The sequence below is a fragment of the Pochonia chlamydosporia genome, chromosome 6 (assembly GCF_001653235.2).
Source record: "Pochonia chlamydosporia 170 chromosome 6, whole genome shotgun sequence".
Lineage (NCBI taxonomy): Eukaryota > Fungi > Ascomycota > Sordariomycetes > Hypocreales > Clavicipitaceae > Pochonia > Pochonia chlamydosporia.
In genome coordinates this window covers 2368019-2391401 of record NC_035795.1, presented here as the reverse complement: position 1 = coordinate 2391401, position 23383 = coordinate 2368019, and the positions used below count along the sequence as shown (strand labels likewise).

The window sequence follows — 23383 nt, the reverse complement described above, 5'->3', positions numbered from 1 at the left end:
GGAACAAAATACTGTCCCTGCCATTACACCCTCTAATTCAATCTGTCAGCTATAAGCTAATTTTGCTACACAGTCTTCCACATACAACCACAGCCGCATGACAAATCTGGATCCCGTTAAGCCCTTCTCTGAGGTTTAAATACCTCCAAAATTAGAGAAGTATACTTCTAGAAATAGAGGATATAGTGACTATTTCTTGAGGACAGCAAACCTAGTGTTAGTGTAGGAGCATTACAGTTTGCCTCCGTATAGCATGGTGAGGATCAGCACCAGCTATACACCTAGAAGCTACTTCTTTCCTCACAAAACAGGCACCTGGCCCCCGTAACTATTACTTTACCCCTAATTATCTCCAGTTTAGCACTAGCCTTTAATGTTCTGGCCAATAGCCAGCATCCTTAACGCTAGCGGGCCGTAGAATATGCAGCCGGTTAAGTCTAACTAGCGCCAGAGGCATACCAATTTTAATTTCATGCGCGTCAGCGCCTATGCAAGAAGCACAAAGTGTAAGTTTACATATATAGGGGGCAGTCATCCAGTTAGCTGCAGGCTTATATATGCAAGCCCCCATAGAATGACAATTGAGGCCCAACATGCTCCTGGTGTAACTGGCGAGATCCTATTTTGCTACTTGGCCTTGACTTGGTTCTTTTCAGCTTGCTTTTGCCCTAACAAGGTGTCTGGTGGGTATCGCGATTAGTGTTAGTGTTACTAATAATAACAATCCATGTCTCTATCTTAGCGACTTCCCTCTACTGTCGCGGTCCAAATTTCTGCTACTTAGAACCTCAGGTGTAGACCGTCCCTGCGACGCACTACAGAGTATCATGCAACCGAGTCTCGGTTTGTAAAGGCATCAGACCACAAATGGAGAAATACTTCCATCAGACAAACTGCCCTTGTCATTCATATCTGGCATTACACCCACTACGAAACACAAAACTCTAATTGCTTCGAACAGTAGCAAAGAAAGCCTGCTAGTGGCACTATTACTCATTACAAAAGCGAGCATAACGACCAAGGGTTCATGTCTGTTCACGCACGCTCAAACACATGAATCTAGCTCAGCAATGTGCAAAATACAGTCTTCTGGTTTCTCTTTTGCGACTGAATTGGTTTTCTCTGTGGTACAGCAAGGGGCGCTCCCAAGGCTCACCGTGGCCATTGAGGTTTGCTAGAGCCGAGCAACGGTGGGATGGGGCTTCCTGCCAGCCACCTGGCTACGCGTCTGGCACTCCGCACGGAAACGGATCACTAAGCTAATACTTGTGAAGCTTGCTTATATGTAAAGCATAAGCATAGGAACCTTGTCTCCCCGGCGGCCTCACTAGGGATGCCCAACACACGATGCTACTCAACACGGTAAACTGATAACCGAGTCCGGGTAACCGGCGGGGTAGCTCTTGAGCATCACACAGTCCTGGCGCTGGAACGGCGATGATCGACTACCAGACCCTTTTCGCACATGTGCTGCAACGTTATAGCAGGTTTGTGAGTGGTTGAACAGAGCAAGGGCATGAGGACATCAAGCGGGGGTCCGAATACCGGCGCGCTGTGCAACAACAAAGCATCAAAAAGGCTAGCAAGGCTGTGTGTAAAATAGCTAGCGATGCCATCGACTATGTCTCTATACTAGACGCAGGCAAAGCGGTGTTTTGCCTGATGAGAGATGCTGATGATATAATACAAGCTAACAGTTGGGAGAATGAGATGTGAAGTGTCGGAATGTGCTGTTAGTCAACAGCGTTACCAGACACAAGCAGGGAGATGGCAACGCCGGATTTGGAAGCATTGGGCAGCCACCAACAGGCCAGTTGCCCCCAGCCCTATAAAGGAGCGCTCTGTCGGGCATCTAGGCTCCAGAGAACCAAGGACCTTTGATAACCCCAGAGAGAATTATTGGTTCAGTTGAACACTCAGCTCCCAACCCCTATAACTTGTCCTATGTCACTCTTACAAGAAGTTGAGGCTTCTTTTTTCCAAGACCACCCGTGTGCTTGTTGATTGATAGCTTTCATCGTCATCTAGTCCTGTCCATTAACATGCCGAAACCAGATGACGACGCACTGGCCGAATCGGCAGCCGAGACAGGAAGCGTTTGGTACTCGTGCAGTTGCCATTGCGGTGCTACATCATTCAAGATTTCTCATGAACCTCTAGAAAGCGCGTCCATTGAAAAGGCTGCGCCAGTGGCAGCGTGTAATTGCTCCATCTGCCTTAAAAACGGCTATCTATTGCTCTATGTTTTTAGAACTGACATTGAATATGTCTGCGGTTGGGAAGACCTACGAAACTACCGCTTCGCGTCAAAAAGCCGCGATCATAAGTTCTGTGGAGTTTGCGGCACAAGCATTGGCATAGATTTCATGGGAAGTAACAAAAAGGGAGATATTATTGCTATCAATGTAAGCTTCTAGTCTATAAAGCACACCTCTGCCAAACTTCTCGGCATTGGAAAAAGAGGGGGAATAAAGTCTGGTACTACAGCCACTGGGCCAGACAGGAAACGCTAACAGAAATACAGGCGCGAATCATCCAGGGCATTGACATCACAAGACTAAATTTGTATCCCGCGGATGGAAGGAACTACCAGCCAGAATATAACTGACAGGACGACTAGACATTCAGTTATAAGGCGACAATAAAACAAAAGAGTCTGTTCATCAGTAGTACGGCGTGAGCAATGGAACAGTGAGGTCATGATTGCAGGAGGCCTACCTCGGGTGAACCGTACAATATGGAGGCATTGCAGAGACTTGTGGGCACTTTGTATGTAGTCTATTTAATCAGGAGCTGTTTGAAGAGAATAAGAGGATAAGGCTACTTGATTGAGACCGTACGTGTCAACGGATAAAAATATAGGTACACTATATAAGAGGCTACAGGTATCAATTAGCAACTTCTCTTGTGGAAATGCGGCATTTCCTTTTTGCAGGGCCTAGTTGTAAATCCTGACAGTACATAATAAACCTGCACTGGAAAATGGCTCCCACCATCTACGTGAGCAACATATGCTGCTATTCTAGAATAGCAATGCTAAGTCACTACACGCATCTAGCTTCACACTGCTATCATCATTCAGAAAGACTTGGCCCATCGTCGCCGTGCTAAGTCCTTCTTGTCTTTTGCCTAGGACCATGGCTGGAGGATCCTTTATTCGTGTAGTTGGTTGGTCAGCTCCAACCCCCGGTGCTCGAGTTGCTTGCTGGGTAGGACCGTGGCCAACGAACCTATATCCCCCGTCTGCAGCTCCAGCAGGGATTCAGAACAGCGGCCGGCATACCTCAGTGTTGTACGCAGCTTCGGTTGGCGTCCATCGGTTAAGACTGGTTTTGGCATGGCCAGTCTTATCGTAGCTTAGCTTTGGCATCATTGTTGGCCGCTATTGTGATTCTGTTGAATAGTTACGTGTTTTCTGTTGGTCTGTGTGACTACAATTTTGGCAGTTGGGTTGTCTGTTTAACAAGGTGGAAAAGGGGGCTCTGGGCACGGTATAACCACCCAAAATAGGTACGGATAACCTGTTAAAGAAGGAAAATAAACAGTAATCTAACAAGTTAGATTACTAGAATTACCGGGAGCAATAAGGTAATCCTAACGAGCTACGAAGATTCTTGTAGTATATAGGCACTGTAAATTTTCTCTTCCTTAGATAGCTCTTAGTCCTTAGCTTTTAACCATAATTATTAAGCACGATCCTAAGTATACACTTTAAGTAACTGTGCTAATTACTGGTTACAGTCTACGACCTATTACCAACGTAACATTTAACCGCTTAGATTAACTGCTCTAGTGTTTCTGCCAACAAAAACCTCGCCTGGTTTATCCCTTGGGAACCCCGGTCGTCACAAAGATGCTATATCGGGAAAGTGTTTCGGGATCACAGAAGGTTGGCGAGCACTTGCCTCTCCTTTTCCGCATGGATATACCACTAGGGAGTAAGCCTTGGCTGACAGAGAGATTAACTATGATTCTCAAGAAAGCTACATTAAAAGTATAGAAGCACGCAGTTAACTCGCAACTCTTTCGTTAACTTTGTATCGGCATATCGGAAAAGCATGTGCGAGAGGTACACGAGCCTTTTAACAGATTTAACGATAGAGGAGAGAAGGCAGACCGCAATGTAGTTTTCGCTTGGCAAAGCGGTCACCGACCGTTCCAGCGCGGGACAATATGGCCTTGATGGCGCATTTCCAACGACACTCCAACCACAGCTACTCCATCTTTACGAGTGGGCCATCACTAGATGGCACGAATTCCTTGTGAGGTCGCCGGAGACAGAGCTAGGTGACTGGTGATGTGACAGACGATCTCACAAGGGGCACACACAAAGGGTGACCTAGATGAAAAGCAAGATGTGTATGATGATGAAGCTAGCTAGGCTATGGAGGGCTGTCAGAGAGCTAGACAAGGAGGGGGTCACGTGTCGTTGGCCCTCAACAGCCTATTAGTTCTAAGGCGGAGAAAGACATCAAATATCTACACTTCTCTCACAACGCCGCTCAACAGCCTGTTGTTAAGCTAAAATAGAGTCGGCATAGAACATTGGCCAGGGATAATGAACATTGGATACCTTTACTGACAAGTTACCCGAAATATTAACGTTTCTAACCAATATCCTAGCTCACGTGATAAGATAGCCTTGGTCTAACATCTGTATACGGCAAATTATCCATTACGCGCGCATAAATACTACTTGAAACGTTTGACATTGTGGCGATAAGCTCACCGCATTAGGGAACCCATGTTCCTACAGAGCGCAGTTAAGGAGCCTAAATGCTCCGCCTTAAACCACAGGATAAATTACGCTGTGGAAAGTCATTTAGCCATCAGGTGATGGACAGAAGTGCCAGTGATCTTGATGTTTTATGCCGTCATGTCTGGTCCTTTTGGAACAAAATACTGTGCCTATGGTTACTACCCCTCTAATTCAATCTGTCAGCTATAAGCTAATTTTGCTACGCAGTTTGTCACATACGACCATAGCCGCATGACAAATCTGGATCCGTCAAACTCTTCTCCGGGGTTTCAATGCCTCCAGATATGGAGGAGTGCGCCTCCATTTTAGAGGATGTGGCGTCCGTTTCTGGAGGATAGAGAACCGAGAGCTGGTGTGGGAGGCTTACGGTTTGCCGCCGTATTTTACGTCAATGCGTTGGAAAACGGATGGTGCCGTGATCGGCGGAACAGAGCCCAACTGCTGGTTACAACCACACCTCACAGCGCTTTCCCCCAGCTGCTTACAGGGTCAAGGCTTGTTCAATTGGCCGTCAAAGTGCAGCGGATGTGGTTGGCGTCGAGTTTTCTCCTGCACCAGCATGCAAGAAGGCTGGCAACGTTGGTTAGAAGGCTGTGCTAGCCATGTGTGTTGGTAGCATTGCCTTCCCAGGCAGAAATTGCTTCGGCGCGTATTCTAACGAATCACCCACAAGCATAGCCTGACTTGAACCCCAACCCCTCTCCTGTGAATCTCGCGGATATTAATATCCAGTGCCCTAGGAGGATTTTTTGGAATAATACATGAGGTTCAGTTCTTTGCAATCATGTCGAATCCGGGTGACTACACTGTTGGTTGGATATGCGCTTTAGGGACCGAGTATGTTGCCGCACAAGAGCTTCTAGACGACGAACACAACCCACCAGACTTTATATCTACGAACGATACTAATGACTATACACTGGGAAGACTTGGGAAGCATAACGTGGTCATCGCTGTGCTGCCGGATGGTGAGTATGGAACGTCTTCTGCAGCTAATGTAGCGACGCATATGCTCCACAGCTTTCCCAATGTTAGGATAGGTCTGATGGTTGGTATTGGTGGCGGCGCACCAAGTTCAAAGCACGATATTCGCCTGGGTGATATTGTGGTCAGCGCACCTCGCGACGGTGAGAGCGGAGTATTCGGGTATGACTTTGGCAAAGCTATTCAGGGCCACGCTTTTCACTACACGCGGATATTAAACCAGCCGCCAATAAGCCTGCGAACTGCCATGATAGGAATTCAAGCTCAGTATGAAAGAAAAGGTCATCGACTTGAAGCAACCATTAACGCAATTCTGGAGAAAAACCCCAGGCTAGAAAAGAAATACAAGCGCCCTGCGCCAGAAACAGATAGGCTGTTTAAAGCCAAAGTTACACATGACGCATGTGGTTGCACAGATTCCTGTGCCGCTGAACCATCGAATTTAGTGTTACGGGGGCCACGGACGGAAAACGAGGATAACCCTGCCATCCACTATGGTATAATTGCATCTGCAAACCAGTTAATGAAGGACGCAACTATTCGAGACAAGCTAGCGAAGGAGAAGGCTGTCTTGTGTTTTGAGATGGAGGCAGCAGGGATAATGAATCCCTTTCCGTGTGTGGTTATTCGTGGTATTTGTGACTACGCAGATTCCCATAAGAACAAGGAATGGCAGGGTTACGCAGCAATGGTGGCTGCTGCGTATGCAAAAGATTTGCTCAGTCGGATACCTCCAAATAAAGTGGAAGCTGAGAAAAAGATCACCGACGTCATGCCTGGTAAATCTACCATCTGCGAATTAGACTAAACTATATGCTGATTCACGTATAGATCTCCATAAATTAGCAGAGGAGCATGTTGCTGTTGCTAAACAGCACCTTCAAGTCCACGAAAATCAAGCTAAAGCAAGACGTAAAGAGAAACTATCCGAAGAAGAACGAAAGTGTCATCAGCTTTTCCGCCTCACAACTGGTAGTAAGGACGCTACATACGAGTGGTATAAAGATCGAGTGGAAGATAGGGTGGAAGATACGTGCTTATGGTTCCTACATCATGAACACTTCCAACAGTGGTTAAAGCAAGACTCTGGCCCTTTGTTGGTATCGGCAGATCCTGGTTGTGGAAAGTCAGTATTGGCCAAGTACTTAATCGATCACGCCCTACCACAATCGGCCTCTATATGCTACTTCTTCTTTAAGGACCAGGACCAGAATACCACCCGGCAAGCGCTTTGTGCTCTACTTCACCAACTCTTCGAGAAGAAGCCAATATTAATCAGGCACGCTATGGCACAATATCACAAGGATAGGCAAGGTTTAATCAACTCCACAGAGTCTCTGTGGAAGGTTCTGCGAGAAGCTATTAAAGATCCCCAAGCAGGATCTGTGATAATTGTCCTTGACGCCTTAGACGAATGTGCCGCATCAGAGCTTAAGGCCCTAGTACTAAATGTGGAGAGGCAATGCCGCAATCTCAAGTTCGGCCATAGCAAGTTGAAATATCTTCTAACAAGTCGCCCATATGCCCAAATTATGTCTAATTTCTATAGCTTATTAAAAGCTTTTCCAAATATTCGCATCCCGGGAGAGGAAGAGTCAGAAGCCATCAGCAAGGAAGTAAATCAGGTCATTATATATAAGACTAATTAACTCTCAGATAGGAAGAGTCTCTCACCAAAGATTAAGAGCTATTTAGCGAAAAAACTATTAGAGACTACTCACCGCACTTATCTCTGGGTATATATCGTGTTCGACTACTTAGAGAAAGAAACGTTTAAAAAGACGATAAGGGGAGTTAAGTCAACTATTGCATTGCTTCCGGGGACTATTAATGAAGCATATGAGAAAATCCTTAGCAAATCTAACGAAGATCCAATGGTTCGGAAAGTCCTAAGTATTATCTTAGCAGCGAGTCGTCCGCTAACACTCGCGGAAATGAACATTGCCGTGAACTTAGATGAGACATCACAGGCCATTCACGACCTTGACCTCGAGAATGAAGACGACTTTAAGTCGCGCCTTAGGTCTTGGTGTGGCTTGTTCGTCTCAATTCACCATAGCAAGATTTATTTCCTTCATCAGACTGCTCGCGAGTTTCTCCTCGCCGAATCATCACTGCGTACAAATACTCCGTCAGAGCTACACTGGCGTCATTCCATTAGTATGCACCAGGCACATGCCGTTCTTGCAAAGCTCTGCGTGCTCTATCTGAGCTTATTCAACTCCAACGTTAGCCTTCCGATAGATCCGACAGCGGAAACCGGCCATTCCCACAATAGTTTTCTTAACTACGGCTCCTCCGACGATAGTTTCATTACCTCCGACGATAGTTTTATTACCTCCGACGATAGTTTCATTACCACCTCCCATGATAGCTTCCCTGGCGATGACTTCTTCGACAATAACTTCTCCGTCGATAATCCTGCCTTCTTAGAATACTCGGCCAAAAATTGGGCTTCTCATTTCCGCGAAGCCAATATCATGGACGACGATGGCATAATATCGTCCGCTTTGGAAATATCTGATCCAAATTCGGAGAGCTTTTCAGCTTGGTTTGGGATCTACTGGAAAGCCACACGTATGCGGACTACCAAGTTTACGAGTCTCATGGGAGCGTCATATTTTGGGCACAATGTCATTGTCAAGCTGCTGATAGACAAAGGCGCCGATGTCGACTTGAAGGACAGCAGGTATGGTCGGACGCCGCTCTCGTGGGCCGCTAAGAATGGTCATGAAGCTGTCGTCAAGCTGCTACTATATAAGGGCGCTAAAGTCGACCCAATAGACTGCAAAGGTGAGACGCCGCTCTTGTGGGCCACCGAAAATGGTCATGAAGCTATCGTCAAGCTGCTACTAGACGGCGGTGCTAAAACTGACTCAAGGAGTCGGTATGGTAAGATGCCGCTCTCAGTGGCCGCTGAGAATGGTCATGAAGCCATGGTCGGACTACTACTAGACAAAGGCGCCGATGTCGACTTGAAGGACAGCGAGTATGGTCGGACACCGCTCTTATCGGCCGCCGAGAAAGGTTATAACGCCATCGTCAAGCTACTAATTGATAAAGGCGCCGAAGTTAAGTCGGGGGACCGCTACGGTCAGACGCCGCTCTTGTGGGCTGCCGGGAATGGTCATGAAGCTATCGTTAAACTGCTACTAGACAAAGGCGCTAAAGTCAATTTGGGGGACAGTAATAGTCAGACGCCGCTCTTATGGGCCGCCAGGAATGGTCATAAAGCTATCGTTAAACTGTTACTAGATAGAGGCGCTAAAGTTAAGTCAGGGGATATTAATAGTCGAACGCCGCTCTTATGGGCCGCCGGGAATGGTCATAAAGCTATCGTTAAGCTGCTACTAGATAAAGGCGCTAACGTTAAGTTGGGGGACAGCTTCGGTCAGACGCCGCTCTTATTAGCCGCCGGGAATGGTCATAAAGCTATCGTTAAGCTGCTACTATATAAAGGCGCTAACGTTAAGTTGGGGGACAGCTTCGGTCAGACGCCGCTCTTATTAGCCGCCGAGAAGGGTCATAAAGCTATCGTTAAGCTGCTACTAGACAAAGGCGCTAAAGTTAAGTTAGGGGACAGTAATGGTCAGACGCCGCTCTCGCGAGCCGCTAGGAATGGTCATAAAGCTATCGTTAAGCTGCTACTTGATAAAGGCGCTAAAGTGGACTCAAGAGACAGTAATAGTTAGACGCCGCTCTTACTGGCCGATAAGAAAGGTTATAAAGCTATTGTTAAGCTGCTAATTGATAAAGGTGCTAAAGTTAAGTCAGAGGATAGCTACAGTTAGGATCGCTCTCACGGGCCCCCAGAAATGGTCATAAAGCTATCGTTAAGCTGCTACTTGATGAAGGCGTTAAATTGAACTCGAGAGACAGCAGGTATCGTGGGCCTCCGAAATGGTCGTGAAGCTACCGTCTAGCTATTACTAGATAGGGGCGCCGAAGTTGATTTGATGAGCAGTTCTTATCAAACACCGTTATGGTGGGCTACAGAGAAAGGGCACAATCAAGTCGAACTTCTCCTCCAAGCTAGAGGTGCAGCCGGATTACAGGACTTTTTTGGCATTTAGGCTTTATTCCCTAGTTCACTGTAGCTAGGTTTATACTGGAGTGCATGTAACGGCGTAACCTACCTGAGCCGAACATTATTGCAGAGACTAAATGGCGGACATGTCGGTCGCAACGGTACTCAACGCTGGCCGCCTGCCAACAATGCGAGTGGACGTATCAGCTTTGCCAAGATCTAATTATATTCGTAGACGCGTTGACTAAATTGTTAGCAAGTACAACCCGTAATTATTTTAGCACTTGGAGATTGCACTACTTGTTCTAATGTAGAAGCGAATGTATATTTTAGTTTCTAGAATAAATACAGTACCATAGCAGACCCTTTACATTCAGAATGAAGCTTGCATTAAAGGCGCGGTTACATGAGACATCCAGGCAATCTCCTCTGCAACCTACTCTATCCGTTCTCTCACATACGACTCCATAGCATCCGGCCCTTTTGTTAACTCAGTCCATACATCCTTATTAAATTTTCGGACAACCCGTTCTCTGGTTGCTTTATATTATGTGGGCGGAATTGCTCACACCTGGGGGCTTAACAAGGGATAGGAAGAAGGGACTTGGTGTTTTTATTTGATCTTGTAGCTACCACATAGATAAAAGGGAGGTTCTGCCCCCTCTAGCTAGACAACCATCAATCAACAGACTTGACCGCGATTTTCTTGACGAGAGCTATTTACTTGATGCATTTGATGCTTATTTACTAAATCCCTTGTTGACTAAGGGCACCTTCCTTTGCCACAGGTTGCACCTCACGGAGGCACACCACCAAACGATATTGCTGAGGTCTTCCGGAAAGACTAAAGCAATTAAGGATTAAATACCATTTGATCTGAGCAAGAAGGAGACTTTTGACCACCCGGCCTGAAAGCACCTTCCTTTGCTACGTGTTGTACCTCACAGAGGTGTACCACCAAACAATATTGGGGAAGTCTTCCGGGAAGACCGAAGCAATTGAGGACTAAATACCATTTAATCTAGGCAATTGGAAGGATTCTGACTACTTGAACTAAAGGGAAGTGATAATCTAGACTGAATTGCTGACAAGTTGCGTGTAAGTGCGGTATTTTGCAAGGCGCTCTGAGCTCTTGGGTGTGTTCGTTTTGGGCCAACAAAATATAACTCTTGCCCCCTAAGATCCTAAATGGGCACCCAAATTAGAGCCAAATGGGTTTTAACCGTAATCTTACCTTCTATATCTCGTTTAACATCCATTAATCTTTTAACCTGTAAAAGAATTTCACCGTTATAGCTAATTCCCGCCGTCTTCTTGTATGTCTTAATAAAAGCGAGAAAGTTAGATAAGTGTTCTAGTTCTCCCAAGTTTGCATGATGCGGTTTATTGGCCAACACTTTATGTTTTTTCCGACCACTAGTGCTCCTCTATGCACTTTAAATAACGCGTAAGCCTTATTTCTTTAATGGCTGGTTTATCTCTTGTAGAGGCTAAGCAGAATTCTCTGCAGGTTATTTGCCGACAACTATAGCTGTTAGCATTTTAAGGTTTAGATACACAAGGCAATAGGTACCATGTTAATATGTCTCCGCAATAAGATCTTTATATTCTTAGAGTTATTAATTAAGATCTTTAGAAGTTATAACCATTAAGTTTATAGTGTCTAAATCACACTTATGCTCTAGGAGCGAGATATCTAAGTTAGCCTTATAGTTAGCTTTAGAGTTAGCTAAAGTATGTCTGGTAGTTTAACAGCGCGATGTTTATTTGTGGCCTGGGGTCTTGTGGCAAGGAGATGCAGGACCCTGGCTGGCACGAGTTAAGTTAGAAGCCATGCTAATAAATGTAGAGTGATAGATTAGATAGATGTACTGGAATATCTTAAACTTAAATGCTTTAGCCTAAACTAATCTATCCACGTGCCTATTGCACATTTATGAGGGCTCTGGGTTTATTGGACTGCTTTCTCCTCCTACTTTTTCTAGTTTCTCTCATCTTACGTCTGAAGGGTTGTGGTTAGGCATTTCTCGCCTGCTTGCATTATATTCCATGTGTGCTACAATCTGGCCACACCACAAACTTAAGATTTACCCAATAAAACCGTCTCTGGGTTTAATCTAAGCCAGAACTGTTGTTAAAAGCCTCGTCGGTGTGGGAGATCTAGACCATAAAGTGGATTATAGTGATAACTGTAACGACTGGGGTTCCCAAGGGATAAACCAGGCGAGGTTTATGTTGGCAGAGATACCGGGGCAGTTAATCTAAGCGGTTAAATGTTACGTTAGTGATAGGTCGTAGACCGTAACCAGTGATTAATGCGGTCACTTAAAGTGTGTACTTAGGATTGTGCTTAATGATCGTGTTGAAAGCTAAGGACTAAGGGCTATCTAAGAAAGAGAAAACTTGGGGCGTCTATATACTACGTGGATCACCATGGCTCACTTAGATCGCCATGATGCTCCCAGTGATCCAGGTGATCCAGAGTCCATTTGATCACTGTTCACTTCTTGTGCACCAAGTGATCCGCCCTTGATTGGATGGTCGCCCCGACCATTGCTCCGTGCTGTTCACGCCTTGGTGTGGGGTCGCTCCTGCAGCCGGCCCGACCTGCGGCCTTCACACAGCCAGTGAACTGGGATCGTAACAATAACACGCCCCTTTAAAAGTTCCTCTAAGGCATATTTGTAGCTTATACGTATTATCCTAACAATACTATGGCTATATTATCACGGTCTAGCGCTACTTCTTACATCTAGTGAAACTAACCCCGTTAGCTAAGTCTAACTTATGCTAGGTTTATGCCGTTCTTGTTGGTTAGTTAACGGCATAAATGGTCACATAGTTTGTTGGCCTGAAACGAACACACCAAATGCTCAGCACCACCCAGACAGTCAGATAGGTATAATTCCTAACACTCCCTTCTTAAGTAGCAACACTTAAGCTTAATAGGAGCTAGGGAATAAGAGGAAGGTGTATAAACTTACCTTGTAGATAATAGATTAAATGCTTTTTAAATCTAGTTCTTAATTTCTAAGTCTAAAGAGGCATATAGAGACTAAAATAACCTCTTACACATATAATATAGTAAGGCTTTAGGGTGGCAAGTGCTCCTCGTCACAAGTCAACAAGCAAAGCATTAAGGCGGCAAAATTACAGCAAAAATCCCCTTATATATTGTAAAGCAATTGGGCTTAAGTCCCCTTTTTATACGTAGCTAGCTAATTAATTAAATGGAACGCCACCTCCCCAATCCCCAGGCACTTCCCCTGCGTGCCCTGGGTGTGGTCAAATCCGCCCACACACTAGTAATGGGTGTCCCAAGAGTACCAGTACCTACAGACCTATAAATCTCTCTCAGTGCTGCTCCCCAATTTAGATTCCACTCGTTGGCCGTAACCTGCGGGCAGTGCTGCCAGTAGTTCATAGACGCCCAGGAGGTCGCTACCAGCACCTCGCACTTCTGCGCTACCAGCAGTAACCACTTCCAGCAACCTCATTGCAATCGCTACTAGCACAACCTAGCTACTATCAACCTGCCCGCCCGGGTTACTAGCAGATAAGAAAAACCAGTAACTGGGGCCGCTAGTCTGCCAGTAGCTGACCTATACTAGTACTTGGGCGACAGTGGCTACTGGCAACAGCCTGACACCAGGTACTGGTAGTTTCATCCCATTAGTCCATTCAGTACTGGTAATTTAACCACGACATCCATACGCAGAGCAAGTTACCAGCAAATAATATTTTATTTATTTATTGATTTGCTGATAGTTCCAATCGCATTTAGGTGATATGCAGCGTTCAACTAAACATACAAGAGCGTTTGTTTCTCGCTTCTCAGAAATAAGCCGTTCCTTTACAGAATTGCTTCACCTTCCGCTTGAACGCTGTCACTATGGTGCGAACTCTTCTGCATCTACAAATTTGTAGCCTTCCTGGCCCTCATCGACTTCTGTCACTCGTCTGCGTTATGCTGATTGCGTATATGGGAGCACAGTGGATGACACTGGTCAGAATTGCCCGAGTAGGGCAGTTCTCATTCTGCCGCGGTTCGAGAATTTGAGCGGATTTTGTTACTTCATCTAGCACATACGACCATAGCCGCATGACAAATCTGGATCCCGTCCGATCTCCGAGCGATAACCATGCGAGCGCCGGATTAGTAGTTGGGTCGGTGACGACCAGCGAATACCTGGTGTTGTATGTTTTTTTTTGCCCTTGTTGTGATTTTTATATGACGTTGAGGCGACATCTTGTCTTTTTGTTTTTGAGCATTTGAGATCAGGTGTGCTGGTTTCATTACAAGGCCTCAATAACTGGCCGCAGCTGCATGTGCAAGGACATTGACCCCCAACCAACCAGGCGCCTTCCATGGGTTGGCCATGTACGGTTGAAACACTCAGGGAATCGATCCTACAGCCTTATTTTGCTCAGATTTGACTGCTGATGAACCCCGGACTTGGCTGGAGGTGGATCTGCCCAGCTCATTTCTCACAGGAGGCAGGAAACACACCATCTTGTCCACGTAAATGAGGCGGTGGCGGGGCACCCACCCAAGCTAAACCGATGACAAGGCATCTGCCATAAACAAAATCTCATTCAAACATCATCAGAACTGCTAATGCTAGCCGCTGAATGAACATTTAACTATGTCAGCAAGATAGCGCAAACCGAGTTTCGTGCCCACGCGATCATTCACCATGTCGGAGCTCATACAAGAACCGCCAGCCAAGACAGGCGTCCAGGAATTCATCACTAAATATCGACGGAACACGGTCAAGGTAATAAAGAAGTTTTTGATGGAACTTCAAAGGGTCGGGTGCGCTTGAGATGATGTAGGTAGAGGACGGAAACGGTGAGTTTGAATGGGGTTGGCAAAAGACCAGCGTTCCTGTGTGATGGCTGACCTTTTTTCCAAGGCGGTGATGCAAGTTTCAAGAGAGCGCGACGACTGCTTATGAAGGAGCTCAGATTCGCTGATTACGTCGCTGGCAATCCGGTATTCGTAAGGGGGCTTACTCGAACTCTAAGAGGGAGCGTTCACGACCAGCGACCGAAATTGCTTCCAGGTGAAATGGTATTTACATGGGGGTTCAGAATTATTTGAACTCATAGAGGGTATCACATATTGCAATGTGTGCCAATATATACTGAGATGTATTAGTGTATACTTCATGTGGGCAAATACTTTTTACCACAGACTGTAGTATGGGGGACATAATGCGTGTTTAGTTTCGGACCAGCGTTGCGTATACGACAACAGATATTTTCTTGTTAGCCGGCAGAAGTTTCCTTCTCTTCTTTCCACGGGCATATATTTACTATTGGCGACAGCCACGATACTCGCGCAATTCCGAAAGCAAACATGCTTTCCAGCTAAACTAATGTAATCTGTTTCAAACGCGCACCATTCTCCCTCAACACATCAGGTGTAATCCTAGAATACACTTCACTCAAGTCCATCTCCTCGCTCGCCTCTTCCCCCCGCAGTTCAAGATACAACTTGGCAATCCGCGGATCCAGACGCAAAGGCTGCTCAGTTGCTCCAGCTTCACCATACCCAAAGCCGCCTTCAAGGAACATCCAAATTTCCCGAACACGACCCAAGGTTCCGAGCAGTGACTCGCCCATGTTCTGGCCATCGATAAAAGCCGTCCCAATAACTCGATATTTCATGTCATGCTTCCCTTGATCCATTCTCTCAGCACTTGCAGTAGATGATACTGGTCGCAGGACCAAGGGCAGCCTACATCCAGGAACGGCGTACAAATGATCACCTACACGAGTAGTGTTGAGCGCCAAACCCAGCTCGTTACTCGACGTCTTGACGAAAACCCTCCCTGACGACCGTTCACGTATATTCCTTGCGATTAGTGGCGAAATACCACCGGACAGCTTACCCAGCTGAGCCCGGTACAACGTCTGCATTGCATCGCGAAGAGTTGGATAAGGTAAGTCACCGCCAGGCGGCCAACAGAAGTCAGATATGGCTTCTGCAAGGAGAACACGAGTTGTTGTCATCAACAAGGCGCCTGGCATGATGCCCTGCGGCCAAATCCACCGGACTAGTTTCTCAATAGCCAAACAGACATACTCGTCAGTAGATTGCGCCGTCAATCCCAAGTCAATGGAGTCCGTAATCTCAGCAAACTGACACCCCCAGCAGATTAATTCGGCGTCATTACCATGTCTGTATTCGTTGCTCAACAATCCCATGTTTCCACCGACGAATATCGTCTGCTCCATGCGTTTGCTATGCCAATTCGGCACCCACGACGGCAGACCATCCATCCCATTTGGCCATTGACACGCACTCAACATGTCGTTACCCTGCTCTAATTGCTCTATACATACTTGTGTGTACAATTCGGCTGCTGTATGTTCAGGGCTATAATCCGGCACCACGCCCAGATCCGTCCGGGAAATATTCAAGGCAGCATAGATTCTATCTCTAGGATCGTGACACTCTCTATATCGAATGACATTCATGAGTTCTGTAAAGGATATACCCTCATAGAACCAGGCCATGTTGAATATCATAGCCAAGGCGCGGCGTGTTGCCCACTTTTCTTTCAGAAACGTCGGCCACTTGTCCTGATTGATAAAGTACCCCTGATATGCCATCATCACTGTCTGAAAGCTGTGAAACGGTAAAGATTCCGGGCCCCATTGTATGATGGCCTTTCCGGGGTCCGTCAGTCCTACCTCCTGGAGAGTCCAGACCCGCTCGAACCATGTACACGATAGTGTCTGTATCAGAGCCTCGAGGTCATTTCTCGTAAAGGCCACATGTGGCGCTGGATGAGGCTGCATCGAGCCATCAGGGTGAGAGAAGGCCAGTATATCCTTTTGTACATCGTAGGTCGCCACAGACGATAGTCTTCTAAACATGGACATACATCCTCTCGTTTCTGGGGCTGCTGGTCCAAACCAAATCACGACTCGGGAGGCCTGTTTAAATATGAAGCCCATGTGAGCTACTTGATGACTTTTCTCCGTGGCATTTTCTTGGTCTATGCAAATTGCGTCGATCCACAATAGGCGCTTCTCATCTGCATGTCGTAAGTGCTTCAAGGCACACCAAAGGTTCTCACGAACAGTCAAGTACTGTGGCTCTTTGTGGGAGGCATCTGAGGCTTGACTTGCGCGAATTCTGGGCTGAGTTGGCGCTGGATCGCCCCAAACATACGACAATGCTTCATATTTCGGGATTTTGGAGTGGTCGTTTCTGAAGTATACTTGGAGTAGCTCGACTTGAATGTCGTCGTCAAAAGATCCAGGGAGGAGTTGTACTAGTCGCGATGGGAATCCCGATTCACCATTCTCGCAAAGTGGGATGTGTTGAAAGGTTGCCATGGCCTGTTGTGTCGGGAGAAGCCAACCCCAGGTCCATCAACTTAAGAGCGATTGAATTGTGAAAACTCGTGAATTTAAAGACTGTCTTGTTCTCATCTTCCAGCCCGCCAACTCACGCTTCTTGTGCTATTTGCATCATGCATGTATGCACCGCCCCGCATAACGCCAGGATGCAGCTGATGGAGCTTCTCTCAGTCAGCCTTCGACAGGCGTATTTCGGATACTTGAAACGATCTGTGGTTGTGATTGAGCATTATAATTGACGGTGTCATTTGGTTTGCTACATGCTTTGCTGACATCTGTGGTAAGGACTCAGCCAACCACCGCAGACTGCAATAGCTGTGTCTGTAAGTGACATCTTCACCTAAACCATCATCTATTCGCGCATCTAGAGTCTGCTCTTCCCCAAGCAACTAGATACTTGGCTCTATTCTCCCATGCAGTATACATCTCCATCATACATTCCATTCAATATATACAAACCAGCTCCATCCGTCACACCACCATCCCACCTATAACCTAGCCTCCGACTTCTTCCCCCTCTCCTCCGCCAACACATCCTCCCTCAACCTAATCTCAACCTCCGACGGGCCCCCTTTGCCAAACTTGACCAACGCAACTCTCTCCCAATCACCGCCCCTGTCCGTCTCCTCCAACTCCGGGCCAGGCTTATCCAGCGCTAAAACCACCCGATTATCCTCCTCCCTAAACATCAAGTGATGCGGACTTATAACCTTATCCGCCCACGATATCTTCGCCGTAGGATGCTGCTTGCCCTTGTCCGTGTCGGCCGTCACCTTCTTCCTCAGGAAAGAAACCAACTTCTTCCGTTGTCCGGTGTAATGCAGCGGTCCTTCTTCTAGGGCAGATGTCGATCCCGTCAGGAACCGCGTGAGGATCTTCATGAGATATACCTGCGGGGGAAACATGATGATGGAACCGTTGGCAGCTTTTTCGAGCCATGACTGCGCGGGGGCGAATTGTGCGGCCGTGTGCTCGACTCCGTCGTCAGGAGTGGGGATGAGCATTTCTGAGGGCACGGATTTCTTGGAGATGGGAAGCAGGTAGAGATACATTTGGGTGGTGAATCGCTTGGGGACATTGGTCGGCGTGATCCAGCGGGTGAAGGGGATCAAGCCGCCTAGACGCATCTCGTCAGTACCAGATGCGAAGACACTTCAGTTTTGACAACTCGAGGGGCGACAACAAACCTGTATCTGCGACAGCACCAATCGACTTGAGAAATTCGCCAAATTTAACCTTATTCCCATGGATATTCTTCCTCGCTTCGTCCCTCTGCTCAGCAGACAAGCTCACCAGCGCGCCATCCTTGGTCGCCAACAAAATCCCCGTCTCCTCAAACGTCTCTCTAATAGCGCCCATTCTATACGCCGGACCATCGCGATGCCTTTCCGCGCTCTCAGGCCCAGGAATATGACCGTCATGAAAGGGGTCCAGGTTCCCACCGGGGAAGACGTGCGCCGACGCAAATGACGTAGAGGTCTTTACTCGGTGCAGCAGCAGGATCTCATTTGTAGGCGAGAGCAGCAGGACAGATGAGCTGGGCCGGGGATCTTGCACTTCCCGCTTGGAACTGGCGTCGCGCTTTTGGCTGGCCATTGTGAGGATGGGGGACTGTCTGGACGGCGGCGGTGATGAGATGAGTGAGATGGAGAGGCTGCGGGAGGGAATGCAGTTTGCGTGCCTTGAGATGGTTTGATGGGCTAATCGCCTCCAGATGGGATTTAGTAACCAAGTCATGGATAACCGGCTTGATGAGGTCGGGCCACGGCCATCTGATATGAGGGCGATAGGCCGTGCTACGCCCGAGTTCCAGATGGCGGGGGAGGCAATTGAGCCGAGGTCCGCTTGCGATGGATGGCTTGGATGGGTAAGGATGGATGGGAAATAGTCTGGTTGTGCCGGGGCTGATGATCAATTGATGGCTTCTCGTTCTCCACGTCCGGAGCAGGCTTGATTTTGACGGAGGTCCGCGGTTTTGTCCATCAAAAGTGGGAAGCGGGATGGATTGCGCTAGCAAGGGGCCGTGGCCGAGGTGGCCTTTCTTGTGGTCTTGGAGTAGTTGACCAAACAGTGAATGCCAAGAATCTACAGCAGCATTTACAACTCTTCAAAATTCCATGTTTATCCATATTCACACAGCAGCATATTCACATATTGTTATATTGTTATTCGGGTATCTACTCCATACTCCAAAATGCCATAGACCAACCCTTCTCTTCAACATTCCATCCAATGCAACCCATTGCTTATCAAGTGTCGTTTCGTCGTTAATGTACAAAAGTGCTCCTTAACCAAAATCAATATCGCTTTCTCTCTTTGCCCCTTAAATTTATTTTCCAGAGGCAGCAAATGCTTTTAGACTCGCACCACTTCTTCAGCTCCACAGGATTAACTTCTTCATCGTATCCAACCCGACTGAGTTGCCCACTGTTGAGCCAAGACGCCAAATCTTCCAAAACAATAGGATCGTACATGAGAATCTTTTCATACCAAGACGGGTTGGCAGGATCTGTCGTCCGCGGCGCAGTCGTGACAGCCTTGGTAATATGTGTAAATAAATGCGTTTGTGCGTCTGTCGGGGTCATTGTGAGAGAAAGCTCTGTATCGTTGTCGACAGACATGGTCAGGTTGACCTTTTCAGGTGAAGAAAACGTTGAGCTTTGCGATGATAGCGGTGATGAACCCAGGGCATCCGCCACCTCCGATTCTGAATCTGGTATCTCAATGACTTTTGCCGCCAGCACCTTCTGAGGTACAGTAGCATCGCTCTTGGTTGATCTCTTCCTTGTTGGCGTGGTAATTCGTTTTGATGCCGTTGGCTTGGTTGGAGTTGGCTGGGAATCCTTTCTCGGTCGTCCCCTCCCTCGTTTTGGAGTTTCGGGAGCCTGCGCAGATGGGGGTGGTTCTTGTATTTGGGTGTTGTCTACAGAGTTCTTTCTTGGACGTCCCCGTGGCCGTCTTGTGGGGGACGCCGCAGTACTCGTCGTCTTCATTCCCCGCTGCTGGCTGCCATGTCCTATCTGCCGCCAGCACTGGTCCAGAAGAGCTATCATGGCTGATCGTCGTTTCACAGGCTTAAACCCGTATTGAGATATCTTTTTCGACAGTTCAACATCAGTGTACTGTTCAAATGTCGGTCGACTAGAATTTGCGGTATCCTTGGTTTTATGCCCTTTGTCTACTAATGGTTCCGTGTTTGCATTTTCCCGCATGGGCTGTGAGCCTAGAATCTCAACAGACGTCGATAGCTTGCTCGCCTGATGTGCTTCTGCCTCCGCACCAGTGAGAATCTGCTGCCTTCCGCTACTCTTGTGAGTTGGCTTTGAGCAGACAGGGGGGAGAATGTCTGCTATGTCCACAAATGAACCGTCGTCTTTGGCACAACCTCCAGCTGAGCTAACACCATTGGATGGACTTGAAGCATCGTCGCCCTTAAAATATCCAAAAGGATCCGCTTCACCGGGGGTTTTCGCTAATCTCGGACTGCTTCCTGTAAGGTTGACCACTTCGACATCGAACAAATCACCATCTATGTCCCTGGCTGCTGCATCCCAAAGCTTAGGGCGGGCTTCAGGTGGCTCAATTGCGTCGCTATTCAAAGGCGTCGTAAAGTCGACATAATCAAGCTGGTTTGAGTCTTTCATCGCTAATTGCAACTCTCTTAGAAACGTTGGCGACTGTTCCGTGGCCAATTGGCTCGAGGTTCCGAACACAAAATCCTGCTTGGCAACTTGCTTTAATGCCGTTTCAGGAGAAAACAAAACTGGTTTCGGTGGTTCCGGTTTCTTCTTGGTTTTGGTAGGCTTTTTGCGAGCCTTTGGCTTTTTTGAAGTCTCGGCCAATGGCTTAGGTTGCCCAACAGCGACCCCATCTTGTGTCACATCGGTAAGCTCTGCTTGAGTCGGTTGTCTATAAGCTGCCGTTGCAAGGCCCGTAATGGTTCGTGGCTTTTTCCGAGGAGCCTTTGGTTTAGAGACAGGATTCACATTGTTCACCGAGATAACTACAGAATCCACTCGTTGGTCAGCTACCTTTCTTTTCGTTCCAGCCGATCCGTCGCTCTGATATGCAGCATTGTCGTGGGTGGAAGATTCGGAACACTTGTAGGCGGAAAGCAAACTACCAAACGATTTGGCTTCGCCATCTTGATCAGCCGCAACTGCATCTTCCCCAATGGTCGATGCTTCGGAATCGAGAATTATGGTCGCACTCTTTGTGGGCGGTGTCCAGTTTTTCCTCCGAACCATTGCAGGCTCCAGCAACAGCGATTCTCTCTCATTCCACTTCGTGCCGTCCTCGGGTCTGATTTTTGGCAAATCTCCCACTGGAGTCGTCTCACGAGGCTTGTTCTCTGCTGTCGTCTGGTCTGAGGCCAGTCCTAGATTGTCTCTGTCTGGAGAAATACTACGCCGTCCCACATCCTTCTCTGGTGTCTTTGACTTGTACTTCTTCCACGGTTGGGTTGACACTCCGACCTCGTCGCCAAGGTCAGATCCCCCCGATCTACACTTATGGTTGCTCATTATCGATTTACTGGACTTTCGTGATGGCGATTTGATCTGACAAGCATCTTCCGGTGCGGGCATTGCGGTCTCGATATCGTCCAGCAGAACGATGCTCTCTTGCGCAACGGAAGGGCTCAAAAGATTGACCTCCACAGACTGAGCAGACTTCCAAAGCTCGCGCGCGCTTGTAAATGTCGACTTCGCATCGTCGGGAATAGGGACCGCCTTGCTCCCACTTCGAATTGTCGGCTTTTTTGGCTTCTGTGACAGCAGCTCCTGGAGAGGAGGCATATCCGGCGATGAGGTCGGGATCATGTTGACATGTTGCCTAGATCCTCGCGGAGGGGACGACAAGAACACATCAGGAGAAGCCATGGTCCCAAAGACATGGGACTGAGAGCGCAAAGCGCATCTCAAGACCCTAGTGAGCAGCCGAATCTTGTTGAAGGTCTTTTTCCCCAGAGGCAATCCGATGAAAGCGGGTTTGCCAGTGCCCGAGTACCCGACTCTCGAGATTCTGCTCCGTTTGTCGCGTTAATTGAAGGTGGATACAGATCTGGGTCTCCAAATTGAGTCAAGCCACACGGATGTTGAGGGGCAACGTCTCCACGAAAGCACCACGCTATCAGGTGATCCATCACATGACGCACAGAAAGCCCTGCCCGCCCCACGAAATTGTCGAGGCATGTCAAATTTGTCGGGCAAACTCCAAGCGACTTTTTGGCGACCACATCGACGTCGGACAACTCTTCAATTCAACCCCAAGACACCCCGTCACCGCACAACCGACAAAATGGAGAACGACCGTGGCGAGATCGTGGACCTGTACGTCCTTGCCGACCAAAATATTCTACAAAATTCTTATCATCAAGTACATACAAACTAACTAAATCCTCCTCACAGCTACGTCCCCCGCAAGTGCTCTGCCACCAACCGCATCATCAAGGCCAAGGACCACGGCTCTGTCCAGATCAACATCGCCAAGGTTGACGAGAACGGCCGCGCCATCCCCGGCGAGAACCACGTCTACGCTCTCTGCGGTTTCGTCCGTGCCATGGGCGAGTCCGACGACTCCATGAACCGCCTCGCCCAGCGTGACGGTCTGTTGAAGAACGTCTGGAGCGCTCAGCGATAAATTGCGCATACCGAAACGACAAAGACAATAAAAAGGTACAGCGACCGCAAGTTTTCTTTTATTTCGAGTCGAGCGGCGCAAGTGGAAGGGTTGAAACGAGAGCGAGACGAGACACAATCTCTCTTCTGGCAACATGACGATTCTAATTGGCATTCTTCCAGGGCATTGGGTCGGGCATGAAGGAATTTTGCGTTGTGGATCTTAGAGTTGGCTGCATATAGCACATCCAATTCAAAAAGGCGTTTGGGCTCGGTTTCGAGACAAGCTGAAATTCACAAAACACCTACACATGCCAACGTCGACGTGATGAGATGCAGCGAGTGCCGAGTGACGAGTGACGATGTACATTTTCTTGCAATATTTTATAGCTACGAAACCCCGGCTAGCAAAGTCTCCTCGGACTGGCGCTTTGTCGCCAAACTTCTTTGACCGGGGATTCTGGGGCTACTTCGGTAGTCTCCGTGCCGCAGATTGAATTCTGGCCTTCAAAAAGCTGTGGTGGCCAAGTTCCGCACCATGGTACAGATACGGGTCAGACATGTGCGACAAGTTGAAACGATGTCATGCTCAAGGGTCACCTATACGACTACACCGTT

At 47.7% G+C, this 23383-nt stretch overlaps 5 protein-coding genes across 5 annotated transcripts; 3 read left to right on the top strand and 2 right to left on the bottom strand.

The window, feature by feature from the left end:
* Positions 1-2042: 2042 nt before the first annotated feature.
* Positions 2043-2608, top strand: VFPPC_18047 (glutathione-dependent formaldehyde-activating enzyme domain-containing protein; the record flags this gene model as incomplete). Its single annotated transcript, XM_022429707.1, has 2 exons — positions 2043-2396; positions 2525-2608. The coding sequence occupies 2 exons, from the start codon at positions 2043-2045 to the stop codon at positions 2606-2608; spliced, it is 438 nt and encodes a 145-aa protein (XP_022285267.1).
* A 2935-nt stretch (positions 2609-5543) lies between these two features.
* Positions 5544-9435, top strand: VFPPC_16402 (ankyrin repeat domain-containing protein; the record flags this gene model as incomplete). The annotated part of the gene is made up of 3 exons (XM_018294155.1): positions 5544-6522; positions 6575-7337; positions 7404-9435. The coding sequence occupies 3 exons, from the start codon at positions 5544-5546 to the stop codon at positions 9433-9435; spliced, it is 3774 nt and encodes a 1257-aa protein (XP_018140508.1).
* Positions 9436-15143: 5708 nt separating this feature from the next.
* VFPPC_08851 (heterokaryon incompatibility protein (HET) domain-containing protein) lies at positions 15144-17123 on the bottom strand (the record flags this gene model as incomplete). Its single annotated transcript, XM_018287484.1, has 1 exon — positions 15144-17123. One exon carries the CDS (start codon positions 17121-17123, stop codon positions 15144-15146), a length of 1980 nt encoding a protein of 659 aa, XP_018140509.1.
* A 2321-nt stretch (positions 17124-19444) lies between these two features.
* VFPPC_08852 (NUDIX family hydrolase) lies at positions 19445-22027 on the bottom strand (the record flags this gene model as incomplete). The annotated part of the gene is made up of 1 exon (XM_018287485.1): positions 19445-22027. The coding sequence occupies one exon, from the start codon at positions 22025-22027 to the stop codon at positions 19445-19447; it is 2583 nt and encodes an 860-aa protein (XP_018140510.1).
* A 418-nt stretch (positions 22028-22445) lies between these two features.
* Positions 22446-22787, top strand: VFPPC_14495 (40S ribosomal protein S21 (CRP7); the record flags this gene model as incomplete). Its single annotated transcript, XM_018292263.1, has 2 exons — positions 22446-22477; positions 22556-22787. 2 exons carry the CDS (start codon positions 22446-22448, stop codon positions 22785-22787), a joined length of 264 nt encoding a protein of 87 aa, XP_018140511.1.
* Positions 22788-23383: the final 596 nt, after the last annotated feature.